At 37.1% G+C, this 25,562-nt stretch overlaps 7 protein-coding genes across 11 annotated transcripts; 5 read left to right on the top strand and 2 right to left on the bottom strand.

Annotated features, from left to right (window-relative positions):
- Positions 1 to 605: 605 nt before the first annotated feature.
- On the bottom strand, positions 606 to 2,670 carry LOC104712388 (peptide chain release factor PrfB3, chloroplastic). Its single transcript, XM_010429285.2, has 6 exons — positions 2,329 to 2,670; positions 1,941 to 2,158; positions 1,652 to 1,852; positions 1,348 to 1,554; positions 1,072 to 1,243; positions 606 to 999 (listed from the first exon to the last, which is right to left on the bottom strand). The coding sequence occupies exons 1-6, from the start codon at positions 2,462 to 2,464 to the stop codon at positions 722 to 724; spliced, it is 1,212 nt and encodes a 403-aa protein (XP_010427587.2). The 5' UTR covers positions 2,465 to 2,670; the 3' UTR covers positions 606 to 721.
- On the top strand, positions 2,645 to 5,392 carry LOC104712387 (GTP-binding protein BRASSINAZOLE INSENSITIVE PALE GREEN 2, chloroplastic). Of its 2 annotated transcripts, none has more exons than XM_010429283.3 (4): positions 2,645 to 3,010; positions 3,098 to 4,443; positions 4,658 to 4,825; positions 4,907 to 5,392. In XM_010429283.3, the coding sequence occupies exons 1-4, from the start codon at positions 2,896 to 2,898 to the stop codon at positions 5,261 to 5,263; spliced, it is 1,986 nt and encodes a 661-aa protein (XP_010427585.1). In that variant the 5' UTR covers positions 2,645 to 2,895; the 3' UTR covers positions 5,264 to 5,392. The 2 variants fall into 2 exon arrangements, with proteins under 2 accessions (XP_010427585.1, XP_010427586.1); XM_010429284.3 differs by having other exon boundaries at positions 2,820 to 3,010; positions 3,101 to 4,443.
- A 216-nt stretch (positions 5,393 to 5,608) lies between these two features.
- LOC104712386 (uncharacterized) lies at positions 5,609 to 9,608 on the top strand. Of its 4 annotated transcripts, none has more exons than XM_010429282.3 (10): positions 5,609 to 5,796; positions 6,157 to 6,336; positions 6,447 to 6,813; positions 6,901 to 7,041; positions 7,128 to 7,234; positions 7,327 to 7,548; positions 7,860 to 8,354; positions 8,575 to 9,011; positions 9,108 to 9,201; positions 9,294 to 9,608. In XM_010429282.3, exons 3-10 carry the CDS (start codon positions 6,778 to 6,780, stop codon positions 9,421 to 9,423), a joined length of 1,662 nt encoding a protein of 553 aa, XP_010427584.1. In that variant the 5' UTR covers positions 5,609 to 5,796; positions 6,157 to 6,336; positions 6,447 to 6,777; the 3' UTR covers positions 9,424 to 9,608. The 4 variants fall into 4 exon arrangements, 2 of the variants coding, with proteins under 2 accessions (XP_010427584.1, XP_010427583.1); XR_015565818.1 differs by having other exon boundaries at positions 5,615 to 5,796; positions 9,113 to 9,201; XM_010429281.3 differs by having other exon boundaries at positions 5,621 to 5,796; positions 6,447 to 6,809.
- Positions 9,609 to 12,748: 3,140 nt separating this feature from the next.
- Positions 12,749 to 13,860, top strand: LOC104712385 (uncharacterized). The gene is made up of 3 exons (XM_010429280.3): positions 12,749 to 12,992; positions 13,154 to 13,325; positions 13,566 to 13,860. The coding sequence occupies exons 1-3, from the start codon at positions 12,968 to 12,970 to the stop codon at positions 13,609 to 13,611; spliced, it is 243 nt and encodes an 80-aa protein (XP_010427582.1). The 5' UTR covers positions 12,749 to 12,967; the 3' UTR covers positions 13,612 to 13,860.
- A 2,836-nt stretch (positions 13,861 to 16,696) lies between these two features.
- On the top strand, positions 16,697 to 18,762 carry LOC104712384 (H/ACA ribonucleoprotein complex subunit 4). Its single transcript, XM_010429279.3, has one exon. It carries the CDS (start codon positions 16,839 to 16,841, stop codon positions 18,558 to 18,560), a length of 1,722 nt encoding a protein of 573 aa, XP_010427581.1. The 5' UTR covers positions 16,697 to 16,838; the 3' UTR covers positions 18,561 to 18,762.
- Positions 18,763 to 19,199: 437 nt separating this feature from the next.
- Positions 19,200 to 22,455, top strand: LOC147939075 (triacylglycerol lipase SDP1L-like). The gene is made up of 3 exons (XM_087464402.1): positions 19,200 to 20,910; positions 20,995 to 21,138; positions 21,238 to 22,455. Exons 1-3 carry the CDS (start codon positions 19,489 to 19,491, stop codon positions 22,090 to 22,092), a joined length of 2,421 nt encoding a protein of 806 aa, XP_087320528.1. The 5' UTR covers positions 19,200 to 19,488; the 3' UTR covers positions 22,093 to 22,455.
- A 461-nt stretch (positions 22,456 to 22,916) lies between these two features.
- On the bottom strand, positions 22,917 to 25,562 carry LOC104712382 (regulatory protein NPR6). The gene is made up of 2 exons (XM_010429276.3): positions 24,817 to 25,562; positions 22,917 to 23,954 (listed from the first exon to the last, which is right to left on the bottom strand). Exons 1-2 carry the CDS (start codon positions 25,285 to 25,287, stop codon positions 23,019 to 23,021), a joined length of 1,407 nt encoding a protein of 468 aa, XP_010427578.1. The 5' UTR covers positions 25,288 to 25,562; the 3' UTR covers positions 22,917 to 23,018.

Here is a 25,562-nt window from a genome sequence, read left to right as displayed (position 1 = left end):
TTTTTTTTGCGCACCAATATAACTTTAAATTTAAATTGCTTAAATGCCTGTATAAAATTTTGGTAAACAATAAATTAGTTTTTTTTTTTGTTTATCTTAAAGACTTAAACTATTGAATTCGAATCAGTCTATCTTCTAAATTTATTGCTGAAGAAAGCTGAGAAAAATGCATTTAATTTTAGGACAAAACTCACGAATAATAAGCGGCTTTCCCGGCAACGTAAAGTAATTAGATTTGCTACTACTACTAATCTAGGCGATTTAATGATTAAAGTTTCTGCCAACCTCTCTCTACTACCGCTAACAGTAGCACATACAGAGAAAAGTTTTCTGCCAAACCCTTTACAATAGGCCTAATCAATAACTCCAGAATCTAAGCAACGTGACACACGACAATATTGCACCAGCCTATGCCTCTCTCGCTCTCTCTATATGACTTTCTCGAAGCTGACAGTTAAAAGTATACGAAACAAGAGTTTCATGGTTTTGTTTCAACTGGTAAAAGTAAAACCGTTTAAAATTTTATCATAAGAATTCTAGTTTTGAAATTTTCATGGTGTAAATTGCACATAGTTCGTCACCAATTCTTACTTTGTATGTTGTTGTTGATAAAAAAAAACAATGGTATAGAAGGCTCTATATATATACACACACAAGCAAAGCAACCAATTTGTTGCTTTGGATTACAATAGACAACTAAAGTGTACCAATTGATTAAAGCCTAAATCGCATCCATTGAACTTCTCATGCCAATATGAGCTCCAAGTAGTGGTCCAATGTTCCCATCCAAGACCGATTTAAGGTCCAGAATCTCTAAACCGGTTTTTGTATCAACCACCATCTTGTGACCCTTAGCGACATACCTCCTAGTTTCTTCCAAAATGTTATTTTTGTTGATTTTATTTACATCCGAAATCTTTTGCTCTTTTGCTATCACAAGCAACTTTGCCTTTAACCTGTTTAGCGCTTTGATCCTGTTTGCAAACCTGTTTCTTTCTCCTGCATCAAAGAAACCTATATTAGAATCTGCATAAAATGCAGTAAACCAAAGTGTAATGTGCTTAAAGATACCTGAAGATTCCACTGTTATTCCACTTGGAATATGTTGTATACAAACCATATGCTCAGCTACTTTTTTATTCTCTTTCGCAGGATAGGATACAATCAAATCCTCGTCCTTGACGTCAAAATCAGGAGATGCTCTCAAGAATAATGGTATGATATCAACAGTCGCTGAACATTCCTGGCGCAAAGAAAACATCTTTTCAATTCTTTCCGGGACAGAGAAAATGGATAAGAAAGTGGTTTATATTACAAGAAAGAGGAGTTATAACTTGTACTGTATACCTCTTTAGAAGTGGAACTTGTGATAAGGCGATGCACTCCTCGTTCACCTAAGAGATAACCATAAGCAAACTCGAATTCAAACTCTATTGTGGCTGAATTTACGCCACTTTTATTGCTCAGGGAACAACTTTTCTCAGCCACCCTCGCATTTTGGCCTAGCTTTTCTGCCCATTTGATATACATACTTACAACTTGCTCTGTCCATATCTGCAAGTCCTCAAAATGTGTACAAGAACATACAGAAACTAAGATACAAGCAAAGAGTTGGAAACTGTATAAGTGCCTTGAGAATGATGAAACCGACCTGAGATTTTATGTCTTGAGATCCAGATTTGATAATCATACAAGCTCCTTCAGAGTCATATTGATCCCTAAGAAGCTTAGACATCTCATAGTGATCCAAAGATCGACTAACATCGAGCGATGAATCGTAGGCTTGCTCAAACAGACTATAATCTATAGCATCCATCTCACCCAATTGTATGATTAACTTAGCTTCTTCAGCCTAATCAACAGACACATTCAAAACTAAATTTCTTGCAAAAGGAAATTAAAAAAGCAAGAAGATTTGGTAAGAGGGAAACTAAAAGAACCTTGTATTTAAGGTCTTTGAGGATATCAACTGCTTTCTCTCGATCAGCTAATTTGAGAAGAATCTCATCAGATTTAGCTGGATCATCCCATAAATCATAGTAACGCATTGTTTCTTCTTGCTTTATCCATTGCTCTTCTTCAAGCTCAAGAGCATCCGGTGCTAACATCTCAGCCTTAAGAACCACATCTTTAATCTTCTTCTTTAGTGAAAACAATCCTGATGCAAATTTTAAACCAGAATTTACACAAAATGCCACTCCAAAACAAAACAAAAACCTTTTCAAAACCAAAAAGCTTCCAACTTTTTAATCTGTATAAAGAACAAATCCCTGAACCCAATTCCAAATTTACTATTTTTCTTAGCCTAAAGACTCATCAGAGACATACCCAATTGCTTGTAGACGGTGTCCATGTCATCCATTGACTGAGAAGCTCGAACAGAGTTGAGACGAAATCGAGATGGTGTTCTCTTCCTGTAAAAGCGTCGCCATGAGCAGCCTCCGCCTGTAATCTTTGCCGCCATTTTTTCCTCGCCGGAGCTCCGACTAAATATATCAAATGGGGGTTTAAGGTCGTTGCTTTGTCCCCGTTAATCGTTATGGGTCCTCCTCCACAACCTTATCCTTAAGACTCTGTTTTTAAAAATTTGAGTCTCTAGTGTCTTCCACGTAACTCCCCTTCATTCTCATAAAGTTTAGTCATTTAGACACAGAGAGAATCAACTGAACCGAATTAGGACACATTTATACGATCATTACAAAGAGTAATCCAGTGAAGTGAAGGGTATTTATGTAATTATCTGTAGGGTTTAGTGTGACCAGGATTCAAGTCGGGTTTGAACCAATACGCTGCGTTTTAGTTCTCTGAGACTATTTTGTCGATGGAGTTGCTTATCCCGGCAAATAAATCTTTTGGTTCATCCCAAATCAGTAGTGTGATACGCTCGAGGAAAAAATGGTGGTTTTGATCTCAAGTACCGTAACGATATGCAGAGTAAAACCAAAGCTTGAAGATGGAAGCTTTCGCGTTAGCCGGTTAATACCCAGACCCGAAGTTCCATTTTTCTCAGGTGAAATTTACTTTTCCTGTTTCGTTGAAATTCGGATTAAGTTTCTCGTTTTCGTGATGGGTATGTATAAAGAACTTAACTTTTCAGTAGGGTTGAGTGATGAGAAGAAGAAGAAATGTTTAGTTTCGGTTCAGTGTTTAGCTGTGAAGAAAGAACCAGTTGTTCAAAGCGAGGAGAGAGTTAAAGGGACAATTTTTCCCAAGAGAGCGAAAAATCTTATCATGAGTGATGGAAGAGATGAAGATGAGGAGTATGGGAGGCTTATTTGTCCAGGTTGTGGTATTTTTATGCAGGACAATGATCCAGATTTACCCGGATATTATAAGAAGAAGAATGTCACCGCAAAGAACTTGGAAGTTGATGAATTGGTGGAAGATGATGAGCTTGATGGGTTTGAAATGGTTGATGATGATGATGAGGAGATGGAGGAGGGGGGAGATGATGAAATGGATGATGAGATCAAGAATGCAATAGAGGGTAGCAACTCTGAAAGTGAGAGTGAGTTTGACTGGGAATCAGATGAGTGGGAAGATAAGGAAGAGCTGAATGATGTTGAATTGGATGGTTTTTCTCCGGCTGGTGTTGGATATGGTAATGTCACTAAGGAGAGGGAGAAGAAGAAACGGATTTCGAAGTCAGAGAGGAAGAAGATAGCTAGAGAGGAGGCAAAGAAAGACAATTTTGATGATGTGACCGTGTGTGCTCGTTGCCATTCTCTTAGGAACTATGGCCAAGTGAAGAATCAGGCTGCAGAGAACCTCTTACCAGATTTCGATTTTGATAGGTTGATATCAACAAGACTGATAAAGCCGATGAGTAATTCCAGCACTACAGTTGTAGTCATGGTTGTTGATTGTGTCGACTTTGATGGTTCGTTTCCCAAACGAGCTGCCAAGTCTCTCTTTGAAGTGCTTCAAAAAGCTGAAAATGATCCTAAGGGTAGCAAGAACCTCCCAAAACTTGTGCTTGTTGCAACAAAAGTAGACTTACTTCCGACACAGATTTCTCCAGCTCGGTTAGACCGATGGGTTCGTCACCGTGCCAAGGCTGGAGGAGCGCCGAAGCTAAGTGGGGTATATATGGTTAGTGCTCGCAAAGATCTCGGTGTGAAGAATCTGTTAGCTTACATTAAAGAATTAGCTGGTCCAAGAGGAAACGTATGGGTTATTGGAGCTCAGAACGCGGGGAAATCTACTTTGATTAATGCCTTATCCAAGAAAGATGGTGCAAAGGTCACAAGGCTCACGGAAGCTCCGGTTCCTGGAACAACTCTTGGAATATTGAGAATTGGTGGAATATTGTCTGCAAAGGCAAAGATGTATGACACTCCGGGCCTTTTGCATCCCTACCTTATGTCCCTGAGATTAAATTCAGAGGAGCGGAAAATGGTAGAGATACGGAAGGAGGTTCAACCTCGGAGTTACAGAGTCAAGGCAAGCTCTCTCTTATTCATATTTAATCAGTTTCTTAAAGGTTTTGTCAGCTCCCGTGGTTGAATGACCTAAAGCTCTAAACTTTAGAGCTTCTTGTAACGAGTACTGACCATTAGATAGACTCAATGTAGCAACTGTTTAACTGCTTTAGTATCAGTTAGGCAAGTTCGTGTTCCAAGAACTAATCTAATCCTGCTGAATCTTTAATTTGTAGGCAGGACAGTCTGTTCACATTGGTGGTTTGGTCAGGCTAGACCTAGTTCGGGCATCGGTTGAAACAATATACATAACAGTATGGGCATCGCATAGTATTTCATTACATCTAGGAAAAACAGAGAATGCTGAAGAAATACTCAAGGGCCATTCTGGTTTACGCCTGCAGGTAAGTAAAGCTTGTTTCTCGCGCATTCTCTCATTTTAGCAACATCAGAATGTAATGGACACCCTTTTCGATATTAAATAGCCACCAATCGGAGAGAACAGAGCGTCTGAATTGGGAAACTGGGAAGAGAAGGAGATTCAGGTGACGGGAAGCAGTTGGGAGGTGAAAAGCATAGACATTTCAGTGGCTGGTCTTGGCTGGCTAGCTCTTGGTCTCAAAGGTGAAGCAACACTAGCATTATGGACTTATGAGGGGATTGATGTAACATTAAGAGAACCATTGGTTATTGACCGCGCACCATATCTTGAGCGGCCTGGATTCTGGTTGCCAAAAGCCATAACCGAAGTGCTTGGAACCCATTCTAGTAAGCTTGTTGAAGCTCGTAGGAGGAAGAAGCAACAAGACAGCACAGATTTTCTCTCTGATAATGTTTCATAGTAAACCTGTATGTACAAGTTACAGATCAGATTAGCTTTCATCATCAGTGTAGTCATTTTTGGAAGGTTAATATTGGTTTTTCTATTTTGAAACATATTTTTAAATCCATATCGATTCATTTTCTAATAATTCATTCTGAAATTTAAATGGTATTTATCAAATAAGCAAAGTACATCTTAAAGATTTTAACTAATAAGAAATCTCAAACGTTCCTTAGCTTTTTTTATTTATTTCTTAACTATGAATTTATTAAATACGATTAGAAATCATAAATTCCACTAAACTCAAAGAAAAAAAAAAATACTATTGGTTAAATTCAAATTTATTGGAAAAATATATAATTCCAATGAAACTCTTAATTAAAAAAAGGACCGGCGTAAAATTGTGTAGGCCGAGCAAGCCCATTGTGAAAATATATATATATTAATCAATTGCCGCCGATTTAACTTCCCTTTTCTCGCCGGAATGTATCTTTCTTCCGGTTGCTGATCCCGGCGTCGAACACTTGCTTCTCATCTGTCCTCAAACACGAGGTCCGTCTTACTAATCCTTTTTCTAGTAACTAATTAAGTTGAAATTGAAGATATTTCTAGGGCTCAGATTTGTGTTACGAATCTCGGCTCATCGTTCCGATCGTCAATTGCAGTGTAGTAGTAGATTATTCTTCATCGTTTATGTTCCGATTTAGTAAGGATGCGAGTATTCTTCTGGGGTTTTATTGATTTTACTTTACTCTTAGTTAACATTGAAGTTGTGTTCTTAGATCTGTATGCTTTACTCTTTTTTTTTTAGAATTGTCTCCTGTATTGTGTTCACATTTTGACCTGTTTGTCTTCAGTTCTTATTGGTTTGTTGTGCTCTTTCGTTTTGACTTTTGGGAAATTGTGTGGCAGAGAGCTGAAATGAAGAGAAAATGTAGGATTTGGTTGCCTAAGCAGCTCTCATCAGCTGATGATTTGAGTCACAGTCTATTGTTTGGGTGGTTCGTATGTCATTCCTCGTCTTGTCTTGACGTAGTTGTGGCCTTTATCTCTGATGAAAGCTCCTTGTCCAATGCCGGATCTAAGCTCCAAGTAATAATCTCCACTTCAGATTTTTATATTTTCCCCATCTTGTTTCATTACCTACCCTTTCCTCTTGCATTATGGTAAACAGTGTATGCGACATTTTTCTTTTGTGACAGGACGTACTCCATGAAACAAATGAGAAGATGCCTTCAACTTTACGGGATAAGGCAGCATTTACGCTCCTTGGTCGTTATGATATATGCCTTAATGTTAATGGAAACTCATCCAAGATTACAAAAGACAAAGGTGTGTGCAGTAAGGCAGGAGCTTATGGTGGTCCTTGCAGATATAGTAGCCTAAGCTGTGGTTGTCATAAGGTTGATGGCTTATTAGAGGGTTTTAGGGAAGAATCTGTGAGCAGACACTGGATTCATCTGGTGCGTGATTCTTCGGAGCATAGACTTATGGAATTCCATTCAAGTTCTAGACTGCATCATATACATTGGAATGGGGATCTTGTATCTCAATGCGATGTCCACGTATGTAAGTCATGATTTCTTTCTCCTGTGTTGTTCTTTTCTGAACCTTCAAGCTGCCAGTGTTTGACTCCTTTAAACATCAACATGTCAGGTTGTAGTCTATGACATTCCAGTGTTTGGTTCTCACCATTTCTCGTTAAGCTTTTGGAACTCTCCTCTTCAGACAGAAGCTCCTCGTAAGAAACCCAAGTGGGTTGATGATCTTCACAATAGGCAACCTCTGAATGATATGGTTAAGAAGTTTCCCAAATGCTTCTTTTTTTTGTACTGTTTCTTTCTCGATTTGTTGCTAATATTCTCTTAATCTTACGTAAGCAGGAAACTGTGGTTCTGTCCATAAATTGCGCTTCAGCTGTCAAGATTGCCTATAAGAAGATCTCCACGCAGCCAGAGACTTCTTCTCGGAACTTTTCCATTAGTTACCTGTAAGCTCTCGTAATATTTTATTTGCATTGTTGAGTTCTTTTTTTTTCTCTTCGTTGTTAGTTGTTCTAACTAGTTGCATCTTGCTTTTCAGGATATCTTCTTTGACATGGCGATTACTCGCCACAATTATAGGCTCTTTATCAAGTCTTTTTTATAGCCTTATCCAATTATTCTGTTTACTTTCAAGTTTTCCGATTTTCTCATGGGTACATATCGCATCAAGGAGGATACTCAAGAATACATGGATCAACTTCAGAGTACGCAGTTCTCAGATCTTATATTGGCCAATCTTCCTTGAGGAGAATGACATGATGTAAGTTCAAGCATATACCAAAATTTGCTTCTTTAGTAAAATCTGTTGACTATTCTGTTTGCCCTTGGCTCTAAATTCCATCTCTATATATTTTTCTTAACAACTGTATACCTACTAATCTCTGGAGATAAAAAGTTTAATTCCAGATACCTTGATGCAATGCATTTCTCATTTTCCCGAGAAGTTTCACACAGTTGTTAAGCTTTTCTGCCCTCGTCTTACGTAGACTGTTGCATTTTATGTGTCTCTGGTTTGTTCATGATTTTGTGCTATGCTTAATGACTTATGACAATCCTTCTGGATTTCACCAGGTCCATATGCTGTGTGGAACATGCCGAGAAAGCTGCACTGCAAAGACATTCTACGTGGTCGGCCATGGCTGTTGATCTAATTTTGGGGAACTTGATTGGTCTAGGTCTATTGTTTAACACCGAAACTGTCTGCTCATGGATATTCAAGTTTACAAAGGAGTTCACAAATGATATTTTGCGGTCTGGTTGTGTGTGGTTGATGGGAGTTCCAGCGGGTTTTAAGTTAAACACAGAATTGGCTGGAGTTTTAGGCATGGTATCTCTTAATGTTATCCAGATATGGTCCACTCTCTGGGTATTCATGGCCTCTTTCATCTTTTATTTGATAAGAGCAATCGCCATCCTAGGAATTACTTTTGGTGCAACAGTATCTGCCGCATTTGTCATAGATTTCATTACTTTTGCAACACTTCATATAATGGCTCTTCATTGGACAATCACACTTGTGTACTCTCACCAAATTCAAGCTTTAGCAGCATTGTGGAGGCTTTTCAGGTAATTTGAGCATTAAACTCGCTGAGTTCTTTCATTAGTGAATCAGTTCCTTGGTTTCTTAAATGTAGAAGCAGGAGACATGCAAGAATTTTCTGTTTACCTTTTAAATTCTTGAATCCAAAGAAAATACTAAGTATCGTTTCATCTCTTTGTCTGCTAAACCATTTTTGTTTATCTCAATTCCTTAAACCTTATCCTGAATTCTTCTTTGTTCTTTCAGAGGGCGAAAATTAAATCCTCTACGTCAAAGGTTGGACAGCTATGGTTACACTGTGAAGCAGCATGTGGTGGGATCTCTTCTGTTCACTCCTCTTCTGCTTCTGTTACCAACAACTTCAGTTTTCTACATCTTTTTCACCATTACAAGCACGACAATCAACTCCATATGTATGTTGATTGAATTCTCAATCTCTGTCATCCATGCAACACCATATGCAGAGATTATGATATGGCTTGTCAGACGTGAAAGATTTCCTTCTGGTGTTTGGTTTGAATTGGAACACTGTGGAGAGCATATCCTTGAGTCCTCCTCAAATAATGCTTCTGAAGACAGAAGCAGTACAGACTCCAAAAATCTACTGAGAGAACACAATATTCCTGAGAAGAAATCATCATCTCTAATGGTTTCCAATCTTCGCAGCAATTTCTTAAGCTTAGGTGAACTCTTTGGCAGTTTTTAAGTCGAAAGACTATTTAATTTTGATCCTTGTGATTGTTTTTAATTTAGCCTGACATTATATGACCACATTGCAGGACAGATACTTTTGCCTCATTATAGAACAATATTTTCAGGAATATCAGCTTCTTCTCTGACTACATCAGCTCGTGGAGTCCTCAGTGGGGAAAGGTGAATTAATATGATGATCTTGATCACAAATTGTATCCCATCCTTCTCTGTTTTTATAAATTACTTAGCCTTGTGTTTTTTTTTTTTCCCAGAATGCCATCAAAATTAGGGCTTGATCTGCCTCCTCCAAGGCCATGGATGCACATGCCATTGAGACAGTACTGGATCCTATGCCGTAACTCCATCATCTCATCTACGGCAAATGGTGAATTCTCCGATTGATCTTCTAGCGTTCTAACTCCATAGACACTCTCTGATCACTAGGTGGTGCGAATCGTAAACATGAAGTCCCCTTTTTTTTATATTTGGCCCTTGATCCTAATTTGTTCATCAGCTTTATATCTGGTTTTAAGTTTTAACTATGTAAAAAAAAATTATTTTTTTATATTAATGATTTTAGATAGAAATTATTTTTATATGTAATTATCTTATCTCAGATTTGGTTGTGATCTCTTTTCAAGAGTCTTTCACCATGAAGGATCTCTAGGCTTTGGTTGTGTCTCACCGCCTCTGGTAGCTCATCGTCGGAGCAACATAAGGAGATGCACAACACTCTCATCCGGTTTTATTATGTTAGTTAAGTAGATTCTTGTATTGTAACCCGTTTGTGTGTTTTTTTTATTTCAGATTTGTTTTTAATTTTTCAGAGGTTTAGGTTTTAATTTTCTTTTTTTGGATCTCTGGAATCTGTTCCGGGAAGTAATAGTTTGGATGTTGTGTATTTTATCAGTCTGGGTTTTTTCCCCTTAGTTTGGTTTTAGCCTCCGGGAATGTTCTTGTACTCGCCGGCTTTAGTCTTTGGAATGATTTATTTCCTTGCTGGCCCTTGTATTTTACCTTGAAGTTTATTAATGAATCATTCAGACAAAAAAAAATGTAATTATCTTACTCCCTCCGTTTCAAAATATAAGATGTTTTAGTAGAAACACACATATTAAGAAAAAGTTACTTTTATAAAGTTTAACCAATCATACCCAAGACTGCATAATATAAGATATAAAATTAATCTAAAAGTTGCATAGAAAGTTGGAAACATCTTATATTATGAAACAAAAATAATCCTCTAAACATCCTATATTATGAAACGGAGGGAGTATTATATAAAGCTTGGTTCTCAAAATTAGTAACTCATCAGATTGTGACACATGTTAGTTTTAACAATCATAGATCAAAGTTAAAAACTCACCAGATCGTGACATGTATCAATTTTCACGATTAAATATTCAAGTTAATAACTCATCAGATCATGACACGTGTCAATTTTATCTATCAAAAATCATATATCAAAGTTAGTAACTCATTAAATCACAGTTTTCAAGCTTGGTAAAACGATGCATAAGAAGATAATTATAATCTTATTATATTAAAAACAAAAACTTTGTTAATCCTAAAAGGAAAAAGATTGTAAATACATGATGACATATTTTTCACCAAACAAAATAATTTTGACTAGCTTTGTTTTTCTTGGTAAAATTTTATTCTTTGTTTTTTTATTAACATTTTGTTTGACAATCATTGTTCTTGAACAAGTCTCGAAGGCAATTTGTTTGTTGTCTAATCGAAGCAACTAGATAAAAAGATTCCTAGATATTACCAGGTGTTTTCGTCGTCGTTTCTTTTAATTTTGTTTCGTTTCTCAATTTCATAATGCATACTATGCAATCTTTAACTTTGAAGTATTAACCAAGTTTCTTATGCATAATAACTAAGGTTTTTAGGACTAACAAATTTCTCGCGGTGTTATTATTTTTTCTATTAATTTGCAGGACAAGTAGCATAAAAAAAATGAATACACAAATGCAAGATAACAACATAGATTATATAACACTAGATCAACTAAATAGAAAGCGTTCTTATCGTCGAACGATAGTACGCTTACAAGAAAGTGGAAAGCAAGAATTTTTAAAAAAAAAACAATGAGCTCACTGGAAAAAAATTTCTCATAAAATAGAAAAGGGATTAAGGAAAATATACAGAAAATTATTGTTTCTACAAAATGTAAATACTCACTTTTATATAAACATAGATTGTCTCATATTATTCATCTAACAAAATAATTTATTCAAAAATATTGTTTTCAACTTTGTTCTATACTTCTATTGGTCAAACTTTTTTAATGGGAAGACAAATTTTCTTTATTTTTTTAAACTAAAATATACTCCTACTTTCTACTTTTTCAGTTTGGAATAGGTAAGATTAATATGTTGACAAAAAAAAATGGAAGATTAATATACGCATCTTCTTTTTCTAATACTGTATTTTAAAATTAATTGTAGTAGTTTTAAATTGTTTTATTTAATTTCTATTTTCATCTTTGAATTATTTGAAAATCAAATATTGCCGTGCTTATAATTTTCTATTATTTTATTATTTATGTCAAATTAATTTTCTTCTAATTTCTCAACCTTGATTACATAATTGTTACCATTCGTTCAATCTCAAAAGGAGATAAAGAGGATAAGGTCATCAACCTAATGGTTGGATAAAATAGGCTAATCAAACAAAAGCTTACAACAAACATAAATAGATTGGAAAAACATAAATCGTTGTTAAAAGATCCATAGAAGCTTGAAGACAGAAGCTACATCATGCTGTGTCAAAGAAACTTCTATGAATACATTGGAAAATTTAACATTAGTTACTATCAAAAGATTTTGTGACGTTGGAAAAGGGTCTTTAGTTTCATTGGTTGCTGGAGCAAGCCACTTTGAGATAGCTAAAAGATGTGAACATGTTCTCTCCACACAGGAGGAGGACAGAGCTGAAATTCTCTCTATGGTAGGGGAGGTTGGACGTAAGGTTATATCACCAATTGAAAAAGGCAGAGTGAAAGTTTTTTCCATGGTAGAGGAGGTTGGACGCAAGGTTCTCTCCATAAGAGAGGAGAGAAAAACCGAGGTTCTCTCTATAGTTAGCCATACACTGTTGTGATGTAATTTATTTTTTATTTAAAATATTTTTTGAGCCAACAATTTTAGTGATTAAAGAAACTATGCAAAAGTGAAAGTAAAGAGACATATAATATATGCTTAATTTGTTCATATAGACATTTTCTAGGTGGTGGTAAATAATAAATTTGTAACATACAATATATCTAGGTGTAAAAAATACACTTATAATGGTAACATACATAAAAGATTTGTATATTGATATAAATCAGTGTATTATAGCAAAAAAAATAATTTCATAAATAATGTACAATAAATTTTTATTAAATTTTATTTTATTTACAAAACTTTAAACACGCACATCGGGCAGGTCCTTATCTAATTTTACCAATAAACTTTAGTTGCATGTCAAAAAACTAATAAATTAATTAATTAAAAAATATATTTTTTTCTAAATCTTTTAAAAGTTTTGAAATATGAAAATCAAAATGTGGTATGAGTTTAAAGAAAAAAGGTAACAAAATCTGTAAGAAGCAAATTGGTTTTGGATTCCCTTTCCAAAAAAGTCAAAATAACCTTCCAAAAATATTTAGATATACTTTTTTTTTTTTTGACTAATATTTAGATACACTTTGAAAACCTTAATAACAAAAAAAATTAAGGTTAGTAATGAAATTAGTACATGATTGATTTTGAACGTGTCTATCAATGATACGATAACCGTTAGAAAGAAAGAAAAAAAGAAATAGTACTTCATAAACCTAAAAAAATCGTGTATAAATAAAAACGCGCTTTTCTCTGTTCTCTCATCATATCATCTTTCCCCACCCCACAAAGCAAAAGCAGCGAAAAAGAAGAAGAAGAGCAAAACAACTACGATGAGTGAAGCTCCTCCTCAACAAGGTGTGTCCCCTCTCTCCTCAGATTCTCACTTCTCTTTCGTTATTTTAACAATCTGATCTGATTTGTCATTTTCGAAATTTCTTGTTGTTGTTGTTGTTCTCTTCACTGCATGGATCGATCTCTGAATCCGTTAACTATGTTCTCTATCTGATTTATAATAGGTTATCCACCAAAGGACGCTTATCCACCTCCTGGACAACCCTATCCTCAGCAAGGATATCCTCCACAGGGATATCCTCCTCAGCAAGGCTACCCTCCTCCGTACGCACCTCAATACCCACCGCCTCAGCAACAACAGCAGCAGAACAGCAGTCCTGGTATGCTTGAAGGATGGTAAGTACATATTAATTCCTCCATATTCATATTATGGTTTTGGAGAGAACTCTTTACTTTTGATTTGATTGAAGGGTTTTGTCATGTCTCCTTTGTTTATAAGTTTGTTTTCCAATGATGACCAGAAGCTATACTATGAGAGTCTTTGTGCTTTGTTTTTTTTTTTATTGTGTAAGGCATTTTGTATTCGAAATTATGTGAAACTAAGATGATGATGATGATTTGCTTTTAATTTTGCAGCCTTGCTGCTCTGTGTTGTTGCTGTGTCTTGGACGCTTGCTTCTGATCTGACTAGTGGAGTCTCTCTCCTTGAAGCTGCGATATTTGGGTTTACTGATCATTGATCATCATCATCTCTTTCCGTTTCTTTCTTTTATGCTAAACCATTCTCATAGACTTTCTTCTGCTTTATTCAGTTTCTCTTATTAGATTATTTGGATTTTGCTAATGGTCATTATATGTAAATGATTGGGAGACCCAATTTATTGTTACAATGTATTGGCCTTATTATATACACCTCTGCTTCTTCTTCGTAGCTTCATCTCTAATGTTGCATAGTATTTACAAAAAAAAGTATGATTTTTTTTGAAAATGATAAACTAACTCGCAGCTCTACTTAAAAAGTGTTGCTTCTATAGAACGCATACGATCCACACAAAGCACATAGGGTATTTAGAAATCTAGAGAACACTCTGTTTTGGGGGGTGGGTTAAGATCAAGCTCTAAGTAACAGCCCATTCTAATATCCTCTAACACAAAAACATGAATCCAAGAAGCAGAGTATATTAGAGAAATGACCTTATTGATGTATTGTATATTAGAGAAATGACCTTATTGATGTATATAAGAGGATCATATCTTAAAAGCTATAACAAAAAAAATCACATGTCATCTTCGATCCAAAGTGTCTTCTTCTTCTTCTTCCATGTTTGAGACTGATGATTAGTCGTCTTTTCACATATAAGCTGCAGAGACAAAGAAGCACGAGTTTGATCAACCAATACTAGACCATCTCTCTTTTGGGTCTTCTGGTCCACTACTTTTGGATTAGCAGCGACAAGGCTTGTAGTCGGAGGAGATGCTCGTGGGTAGAAGAAGTCAGTCGGGAAGAAACTGTATTGAACTCCGGCCATTTCTTAAACTGCTTCTCTCTTCTCTCTTTTGTCAGTTTTAGGTTTGTTAGAAAAAAATGGTTTCATTGTGAAGAGAGACTATTTATTGGCAAAAAAGAGAGTGAGAGAGGAGGCAAAAGCTGACTTTTAGACTTAAAAGGTTGTACAAATGTAACAGGTTGAAGAACTTGGGGTCCTTTTTTTTTTGTTCTTTATGCGAATCAGTTAGTGTGAATTAGGAATTTAGGATATCCGAATAATAATTGCACAAATTCTAGGAAGGTGGTTAAATTGTCAAAGAATGTTAGAATCAAATCGCAACACTTCACTCAAAAACATTTTTAAATATGTGATAATTTTTCATGTGTTTGAATGGCCACATGATTTTATAATCGTATTAGATATGTGGAAAATGTGAGTATATTATACCACTGACTATATATATATATATATAATAGATTCTTGCGTATTTAGTTTTTTATGTGGTCAAAAACTGTCGTGGGATTTAATAATAACTAGGTACTAACCCGCGTAGAACCGCGGGCTGAACATTTTTTTAATAAAAAATTGTAATAATTTATTTTATTATTATATTATTTATAATATTTTGTGATTAAAAATTTGGTTTGCTTATATTATAATTTTTGTATTTTAAAAATGTTTATTGAAAACCTGTCAATAAAATATTTGTATTTTATGAATAAAATTGTTTAAACCTTTTTCTACTAAATACAATCTTTACTAACATGTAATATAGCTAGTAAAAGTTCTAAAATGTTTCTTTGAAAACAAAATTCATTGTTTTTTTTCTGTGGCTTTCTTTTTTGTCTGTAATAATTCTAACCTGTGGTGGAATTTTTTTTGATAAATTTTGTAGCTGTATATTTTATGCGATTTGGTTTTTAAAATCTTACCTGTTAATTTTTTCTTAAGTACGAATTAGTTATGATTTTAATAGATTCTTTTTACTTTTCTACAATTTATTTTATTTGATTTGTCCTTGATTTTCATTTTTAATTAATTTTATTTACTTAATTAATATATAATATTAATTAAGTTTTTTAATGGCAATTGAATGTATTTTTTACACATTTGAAGGTTAGTTTCATATTTGTACTTCTCAATTAATATAGTAGGATAAAATTTATAGTTGTAGATTTTATTTGATTAGATTTTTAAAATCTTAGCTGTTAATTTTTTTTAATACGGATTAGTTTTGATTCTAATAGATTTGTTTTTATTTTTCTACAATTTATTTTATTTAATGTATCCCTGATTTTCGTTTTTTAATTAATTATATTTATTTAATTAATTTATTAATCTTAATTCAGTTTTTCTAATGGCAATTGAATGTAATTTTTTACACATTTAAGGTTAGTTTCATATTTGTACTTCCCAATTAAAATAGTAAGATAGGGCTCGTCGTCGTCTTCTTGTTACTTAAAAGAAACACACGTTCGACGTAATATATTAGCACGATGCTATTCATGCCTCGTTAGTCACTAGGTTTGAGACCAATCAAATATTTCTGATTATATTAGTAGTTTTGTTAATATGAGATGAGACCGTAGTAATCAAATATCAAGATCAACGATTATCTTATATTATTCTTATATATAAACATTTCCTCATGAATCATGCGATTGTGAAACTAACATAACATTTTAAACCACTAAAAATAAACATAAGTACATATCATTCAGTCTGGTATCAAAGAGAGTCTTAATCATCTATTTCAAAATGGTAATAGATTAAAGGCATAACTCATACTTTCATAAGGCAAAGTTGACAGATATTGAACCGAAAGCGAATATAGCGTGTTCATGGTTTATATTCGTCACATGGGACAATTTTACCAAAAATCACAAAGATCCACCGATTAAATTGTTCTCCATACTATACATCTTTAACTTTAACACATGGGATCACGAAAAAACAATTCCCTACTACTAGTACTACCTAACAACCTACACCACTTTAGAGTGTGGATAACTATTAAATAAGCATTAATTTGATATCAAAACATTGAATAAGCATTAGTTCATCAATCACAAGATCAACGAGTTACATAAATCAGCACTTGTTAAATTTCACTTTTCCAAATTTTAAATTGTGATACGCATATACACTTACCATACGTTTATCCAATACATGGATCTCACTTATTTGGCTGTTACGCCAATTGGACTATTATGAAAGCCCAAATACAAGAAACCCTAATAAAGCCCAAGAAGGGAATCCACCTTGAAGCTTGGGTTTGGAATGTGTCATCACTGTCACCTAAAACCCTAAAAAACCCTAGTCCCCTTTATAAATTACAAATCAGTCGTCGTCTTCCTCTGCTACAAACTCTTTACGCCTCCTCCTCCATTTTTTCAAAACCCTAATCCAGCCGGGAGCCATGGCGGATGTCGAAATCTCACGCTCGGAGAAGAAGAAGAAGCACACCAAGAAGGAGGAGAACGATGCAGACACCGAAGACTACATGATCAAGCCACAGAGCTTCACACCATCCATCGACACTTCAAAGTGGCCCATCCTCCTCAAGAACTACGACCAGCTCAACGTCCGTACCGGTCACTACACTCCAATCAGCGCCGGTTACTCCCCTCTCAAACGTCCTCTCCAGGAGTATATCAGGTACGGTGTCATCAATCTCGATAAGCCCGCGAACCCTTCTTCTCACGAGGTCGTTGCTTGGATTAAACGTATCCTCCGTGTTGAGAAGACTGGTCACAGTGGAACTCTTGACCCTAAAGTCACGGGAAATCTCATTGTCTGCATCGACCGAGCTACACGGCTCGTGAAGTCGCAGCAAGGTGCGGGTAAAGAGTACGTTTGTGTTGCTCGGCTTCACTCTGCTGTCCCTGATGTTGCTAAAGTGGCTAGAGCTCTTGAATCGCTCACTGGAGCTGTGTTTCAGAGGCCTCCTTTGATCTCTGCTGTTAAAAGACAGCTTAGGATCAGGACAATCTATGAAAGCAAGTTGCTTGAGTATGATGCTGATAGGCATTTGGTTGTATTCTGGGTGTCTTGTGAGGCGGGTACTTACATTAGGACTATGTGTGTTCATTTGGGTTTGCTTCTTGGGGTTGGTGGTCATATGCAGGAGCTTAGGAGGGTTAGGTCTGGTATCTTGGGTGAGAATGATAACATGGTTACAATGCATGATGTGATGGATGCACAATATGTCTATGACAATACTAGGGATGAGTCTTATCTTAGGAGGGTGATTATGCCTCTTGAGGTGATATTGACGAGTTACAAGAGACTCGTTGTCAAGGATTCTGCTGTGAATGCAATCTGTTATGGTGCTAAGTTGATGATTCCTGGGTTGTTGAGATTCGAGAATGATATTGATGTTGGTACTGAAGTCGTTCTTATGACGACCAAGGGTGAGGCTATTGCTGTTGGGATTGCTGAGATGACAACATCTGTGATGGCTACTTGTGATCACGGTGTGGTGGCTAAGATTAAGCGGGTGGTGATGGATAGAGACACTTACCCGAGGAAATGGGGTTTGGGACCGAGGGCTTCGATGAAGAAGAAGCTTATTGCTGATGGTAAGTTGGACAAGCATGGGAAGCCAAATGAGAAAACACCAGTTGAGTGGAGCAGGAACGTGGTTCTGCCTACTGGTGGAGATGCTATGATTGCTGCTGGTGCTGCTGCTCCTGATACTGCAGCTGTGGAGAAAAAGGTTGAGGCTGAGAATGGAGAAGCACGCAAGCGTAAGCATGATGATAGCAGTGATAGCCCTGCTCCTGTTTCAACCAAGAAATCTAAAACCAAAGAAGTTGAAGGAGACGAGGCTGAAGAGAAGGTGAAGTCTTCAAAGAAGAAGAAGAAGAAGGATAAGGGAGAGGAGGAAGAAGAAGAAGAAGAAGCTGGGTCTGCGAAGAAGGAAAAGAAGAAGAAGAAGAAAGATAAGAAGGAAGAGGATGAAGAAGAGTTAGCTTCACCAAAGTCGGAAAAGTCTGAGAAGAAGAAGAAAAAGAAGAGCAAAGAGACAGAGGAAGCTGCTGTTGAAGATGATTCTTCTGCAGAGAAGAGTGAGAAGAAAAAGAAAAAGAAGGATAAGAAGAAGAAGAAGAGCAAAGACAGTGAGGATGATGAGGAATGAGATGGGGTTTGTGTTATGGTAGTACTCGTTTTTAAGTTTTGAACTCTTTTGATTTTGTGGTATCTATGAGGGAAAAAGTGAGACAAAAGGCATTATATGCTTGTATTCTAAGTCTCACTTCCGTTTACTTCATCAGTTTTTATGTTTCTACTTTATTTTGTAAGGTTAGTTTCAGTTTTAAGCAGATTCTCCCTTAGTTATATATGGCTCTGGTCTCTCTGTTTTTGGTTCTTGCCCTTGGTGTTTGTCTGTTTGGCAATTAGGATAAGATTCTGTTTGATTGGTTACAGGTTTAAAACTCCTAGCAAACGGGCCTTAGACCTGACTATACAAATTTGGGCCTGGTTTATCCCTCCGCTATTGTTGCTGGCTCTTAAAGATGAGAAACTCGGATGATACCGAACTTATTTGATACACGAACCAGATATGTTTTGAATTCAACGGGTTTATTCGTCGCTACACCCAAGTTTCAAAAATACAGAGACTATTTGTGCAAAACAACAAAATCTTATTCCTTTTTCAATTTGTCATGTTCCCGAGTTTAGGTTCCCAAAATTAGAAAGTCTAAAGATTAGGTTGGGTCTTAGACCGCCATTTTTGTCTCTTAGCAAAAAATGAATCTCAGGTTTCATTTAAATTAATTCTCTCTGTTCTTCTTTGCTGTAACGAAATCTTGAAGAGCTCCATAATACATCGGAATCTTTTATTTTTCAATGTTATCTCGCAGATCCCTATGCACCTCCCATCACTTGCTGTCTCGTATTCTTTCTCAATCTCAATTCCTCGGTGGATTAGCGATCTCTCGTTCTGTTCTCTAATGGGTTTGATAGGTCAGAGAAAATTGATCTTTTGACTCATCTGGATTCGTTTCTTCGTGCTCATCGTAAAAAAAAACAGTGATTAGGTTCTCGTCTTTGAGTCAGAGACAATGGATATAAGCAATGAAGCAGGCGTTGATGCGTTCTCAATTATAGGACCTACGTCTATAATCGGAAGAACAATTGCCTACCGGATCTTGTTCTGCAACTCAGTGTCTATATTCAGACACAAACTCTACAGATTTCTCAAGTTTTTTCTCAGAGGAGGCAGGGTTTTACTATCACCGTTTGTGTCCTTACTACATCCCAGGAATCCACAAGGGATATTAGCAATGGTGATGACGATGGCTTTTCTGTTGAATCGCTACACAAGCCTAAAAGCAAAGGCTGAGATGGCTTACAGGAGAAAATTCTGGAGGAACATGATGAGAGCTGCATTGACATACGAGGAATGGTCTCACGCCGCAAAGATGCTTGATAAAGAGACTCCGAAGGTGAACGAGTCAGATCTCTTCGATGTGGAGCTCGTGAGGAATAAGCTTGAGGAGCTTAAGCATAGGCGTCACGAGGGATCTCTAAAAGATATTATCTTCTGTATGAGAGCTGATCTTGTTAGGAATCTCGGTAACATGTGTAACCCTGAGCTTCACAAGGAAAGGCTTCATGTGCCGAGATTAATTAAAGAGTACATCGATGAGGTTTCTACACAGCTCAGGATGGTATGTGACACGGACACTGAAGAGCTTCCTTTGGAGGAGAAACTCTCTTTTATGCATGAAACTAGACACGCGTATGGCAGAACGGCTCTGCTTCTGAGCGGAGGAGCTTCTCTAGGGGCTTTCCATCTTGGTGTGGTGAAGACGCTTGTGGAACATAAGCTCTTGCCGAGAATTATAGCCGGATCAAGCGTGGGATCCGTAATGTGTGCTGTTGTGGGGACAAGGTCATGGCCTGAGTTACAGAGCTTCTTTGAAGGCTCTTGGCATGCTTTGCAGTTCTTTGATCAGATGGGAGGGATTTTCACTACTGTGAAACGGGTTATGACTCAAGGCGCAGTGCACGAGATCCGGCATTTGCAATGGAAGTTGAGGAATCTCACCAACAACCTTACATTCCAAGAAGCTTACGACATAACAGGACGGATTTTAGGGATAACAGTTTGTTCCTTGAGGAAACACGAACCGCCTAGATGTCTCAATTATCTGACTTCTCCTCATGTTGTAATATGGAGTGCAGTGACTGCATCTTGTGCTTTCCCAGGTCTTTTTGAGGCTCAAGAACTCATGGCCAAAGATAGAACTGGAGAGATTGTTCCTTATCACCCACCTTTTAACTTAGATCCTGAAGAAGGCTCAGGAGAATCACTTCGGCGCTGGAGGGACGGTAGTTTGGAGATGGACTTACCGATGATGCAACTCAAAGAGCTTTTCAATGTCAACCATTTCATTGTCAGTCAAGCCAACCCTCACATAGCACCCTTCTTGAGGATGAAAGAGTTTGTTAGAGCTTGTGGAGGTCGATTTGCTGCAAAGGTACGTATTCATATCTAGTTGATCCACAAATAACAGACACACTTATAATTCAATGCCTAATTCGATCTCTTGATCTTCCCAAAGCTCGCTCAACTAGCAGAGATGGAAGTGAAGCATAGATGTCATCAAGTACTAGAACTCGGGCTTCCTCTGAGAGAAGTAGCTTCTCTATTTGCTCAAGAATGGGAAGGTGATGTCACTATCGTCATGCCAGCTACTTTTTCTCAGGTAACCAAAGCTTAATCTCACTGCAAACAATGTCACTCTAATTCAATTCTTGTATTGAGTCTCTCTATATGCTTTGCTCTCTGTGTTTCCGGATTCCAGTACTTAAAGATCATACAGAACCCTAGCAATGTAGAGATTCAAAAGGCGGCAAATCAAGGAAGGAGATGCACCTGGGAGAAACTAGCAGTCATCAAAGCAAACTTCGGGATCGAACTAGCACTCGACGAGTGCGTCGCCGTTCTTAACCACATGCGCCGCCTTAAACGCAGCGCTGAAAGAGCCGCTGCTTTCTCAGCCATCTCTTCCTCCCCACCATCTAAACATCTCTTAGCCGGAGCCAACAGATTCAACGCCTCTAAACGAATCCCTTCCTGGAACTGCATAGCTCGTCAGAACTCATCCGGATCCGTCGACGATGATGTGCTCGCCGAAGCTTCACGGTTATACCAGCACATCGTGGTTGGATCCGGGAAGCCTAGTAATCGAACCAGCAACTTAAGCCACGCAGGAAGCGAAGTAGAATCTCCAGAAGCTGAAGACTGGACGAGATCTGGTGGACCGTTGATGAGGACGTCGTCAGCCCAGATGTTCACTGACTACGTCCAGAATCTCAACGCCGCCGCTGATCCTGAACAGACGACGATTGGAGGTGACTCCGATAGAGCTCCGGAGGTAGAATTGAACGCGGCTGCTGCTTCTCCTTCTTCCAGCATCACGGTTACAGAAGGAGATTATCTTCAGACGGGGAGGACACATAACGGATTCGTGTTGAATCTTGTTAGAGGAGAGAATCTGAGGATGAATCAGGATCTGGAAGATAGCGAAAACGAATGTGAAACTCCGGAGAGCGTGCAGCTCGAATCGCCGGAAAAGGATATTATTGACGGAAATAGCTCGGCGTCTGAAGACGGAGACACTAGTACTACTGCTCAGGCGAATCTAACCCACGAGTGAGTGACTCTACTGTATTGACTAACCAAGTCAAAGGGAAGGACTAGGTTGCAAAAATGCAAACTTCTCCTATACAGTGTTTCAAAAATTTTGTAGAATAGTCCTCTAAATTTGAGAAAATCTCAATTTTGCCTTGAAGCTGCTTTATGATCCAAATTTCACCAAAACTTTTTTTTGTTAATTTCTTCTTCTTCTTTTTTTTTTTTTTTTGGTTGTAATTTCATCAAAAAAAAAAAAAAAAAGAACAACTAGGGATTGCCAGAACAAGAAGATTGTTCATGTGTTCTCCCATTGATTTTATTTTTTTTTTTAAAGCAGAAAATGTAAATATATATTATTTCATAATGCTACAAAGTTATTTTACAAGTTCTGATCATGATCTGTCTTTTGTCTTTGAATACACTAATGTCAACATTGTAGTAGAGGTGATGATATTGACACTTCCATAAATATAGGCTTTTTTTTTTGGTTTTTCCTTTCTTCTTTTGGGATTTTCTTTTTGTTAGCCATTATAATATTTAGCCAAAAGAAAAGAAAATGTTATATGGTCAAGATCGGTAACATGCATTGTTTAATTATATAAGAAAATTGATTAACGTAAATCCAACGACCAACTTTTGATGAGTTATGTGGATGCAACAAGGCCTTAAAATGCTAAATAATTAAGCTTTTATATAACTCAATATCTTAATTTCTCCATCTATATGACCCTTTTTGTTTGTGTACTTCTTCACTTTTCATCTTTTCCCACTATCCATGGAATTAACGTTTAAAGCTTGTTCGCATAGCCTTATATACACACAGAGGAAAAGAAAAAGAGGAGACCATAATTATAACAACAATTTAATTAGATATTGAATATGTTTATATCTTAACTAAAGGATGATGGTTATCAAAAAAAGGATGATATATATAGACTATATAAAGACCTAGAAATGATGGTGGTGGTGATGATGATACATCGTTGACGGGTCATGATGATTGTGATGCAGACTCATTCCTTCCCTTTGATTGCTATTGTCATCCCCAAGATCACGAGTTGTAGCTCCAAGATTCAGATAAACCAATCTTGAATCCAAACTACTTCCGCTCGTGTGTTCGTCTTTCATCCTAGGGTAGATCACTGAGTTGTTATCGTTACTGTTATTGTTCCCGTCTTCCCGTGATATAACCAATGCCGCAGACTGGACCAGCTCGAGACAAAGCCTGAGCTTATTGGGCTCAATATGAGTCAGTCCAGGAATTGCCCCTTTAAACAAAAAATCTGACGTTAGGGTTCTAAGGATGTCGAGAGGAGTGATTCCATCCACTGTCTGGACGTTTGGGTCGGCGTGATGGTCGAGTAAGACGGCCACCATGTCCGGAGAGACCATTTCTGCCGCGATGTGAAGAGCGGTTTTCCCTGTAGGACCTGTCGGATAGTTCACATCGGCTGCTCCAAGCTCAAGAAGTGCTTTCACAACCTCTCTACTACAATTCTCAACCGCGTAAATCAAAGCTAGGGACTCGTCAAGATTGAGTCCTTCTCCCATGACCATAAGCTTCACAAGCTCGACATCTGAGGAGTCTAATGCACGTCTCATCCTCCTGATCTTATGGTCTTCAAGATCTATAGCCGAGGTTAGGTCATGGTGGTGAGGCATTAGGGAACGGAGAGGCATTGAAGATTTGAGACGAAGCTCCTCAACCTTGGCTACGAGTTCCACTGGGAGATGTTTGGCTAAAATCTCTTGTGGAAGACCGGATTTGGCGATTAGGTAAGAGCAAGTGGTCCATAACTGATGCATGTCTTGCTTTCTTGAAGCTATTAGCACTTTCATCACATCTTCAACGGATGCTTTCTCCACCATACTTGTCAAATGTTTCTGTGAACAAAAAAAAAGCACAGTAGGCTTTAAAGATCAGATATTGTTGGATTCAAAGATAGTACTATCCACCATTTTCTTTTCATTGGATAGGTATCATGTTCATTGTAAAGGAATACTCAAAAGAAACCATGTCTCACAAACTACAATGAGGACAGGAAGATCAGACCATAGTAGAAGAGAATCACCTTTTGCTCATGCGTGATTTCATTGTGAATTAAGCCTAAGATTATGCAAATAAAAAGAATTTGAAATGAAAAAGGCAAAAGGCAAAATTTCTTAAGCGACAAATGCCTATGGAATGATAAAATTCTTTTAAACTTAGTCACTGCATGTTCTGTAACAGCGAGAATGCAGAATGAAATCGCGATACTCGCAAAAGATGCGATTAGTAAAATCATGCAAACTCGCAAAAATGATTATGACATGTGTCTCAAGTTTTGGGACTACTAGTAAAATCACTGTTATTATTCAAAAGCTACTATTTTCAAGATATATTTTTTTTATTAAATAAAGAGTTTTGTCTACAAATTATAAAAAGAAAGAATTTCTCGGTGTGCAACATAACACATCAATCATTCGACATCTAAATCCGGAAAGGAAGTTGCAGTACGTGCAATGCAAGCAATCTTAAAGCTCAATTACACATGAAATCAAGCCAAGAACAACTCTTCTATAATTTCATATGTGAGTATCATCATCAATAGGGTTTCAAAACTCAACTAAACCGAAATAAACCAAACCAAACCAAACCAAAAAGGGTACAGTACTTTTTAAAGATCAAGACAAGAGTCTTTGACCTAAAGGGAGTTATCTTAAACCTAAAGAGACTTGAGATATAGTAATGAGAATGAATTGGAACCTGAGTAAGCAACGCAAGCTGCTCGACGCCAAAATAACGAGCGGCTGCCAAGATATCTAAGGAGAGATCGACGGCAGCAGTGCAATGCGTGTGCCAACATCCTCTATCTCCACAATTCGATCTTGGCTCGTGCTTATGCGGTACGATTGAGACTTGACCACTGTATAAGAACTGAAGTAGAAGTAAGAAAACTTCGTAACCGACCGAGTTAACCGGAATAACTCCTCCCACTGCGGCTGCTCTGGCTCCTGACCCAGTTTGGTTAGCCGGTTCGGCTCCCGTCTGTGAAGCATCAGATTCGCAGAAGAATTTGCGGAAGAAGAGGCTACGAGCAGCGAGGATGCAACGGTGAGCGTGTACTAGACGGCCTTCAACGCTGAAGGTTACATCGGAGAAAGCTTGACCGTTGATTAAGAGGTTAAGGTAATCCAACGACATAGATTTCAGAGATTCTTCGAAAGTACTGCTCATAGCTCCTTGTATTTTTATTTTCTTTTCAGAAAATAAAATTAGGGTTTTAAAAGGAACAATGAAAAAAAAAATCGTATCTTTAGATCTTACTATGCTATAAGAAGATGAAGAAAGAAAAAAATATGTGTAAAGCAAGAAATGATAAGTGAAGAAGAGTCACAAGCATTTATCTTTTAAGCTCATGGAGGATAATACTATAGTGTTTGGAAGATTGGTTTGTGGGTTATAGATAGATATAGAGAGAGAGAGAGATAGAAAGAGACAGAGATCTGAAT

The sequence above is a fragment of the Camelina sativa genome, chromosome 9, assembly GCF_030686135.1.
Source record: "Camelina sativa cultivar CO46 ecotype springtype chromosome 9, ASM3068613v1".
NCBI lineage: Eukaryota > Viridiplantae > Streptophyta > Magnoliopsida > Brassicales > Brassicaceae > Camelina > Camelina sativa.
The sequence above is the reverse complement of the archived record's forward strand: the minus strand, read 5'-3'. Positions and strand labels throughout refer to the sequence as shown.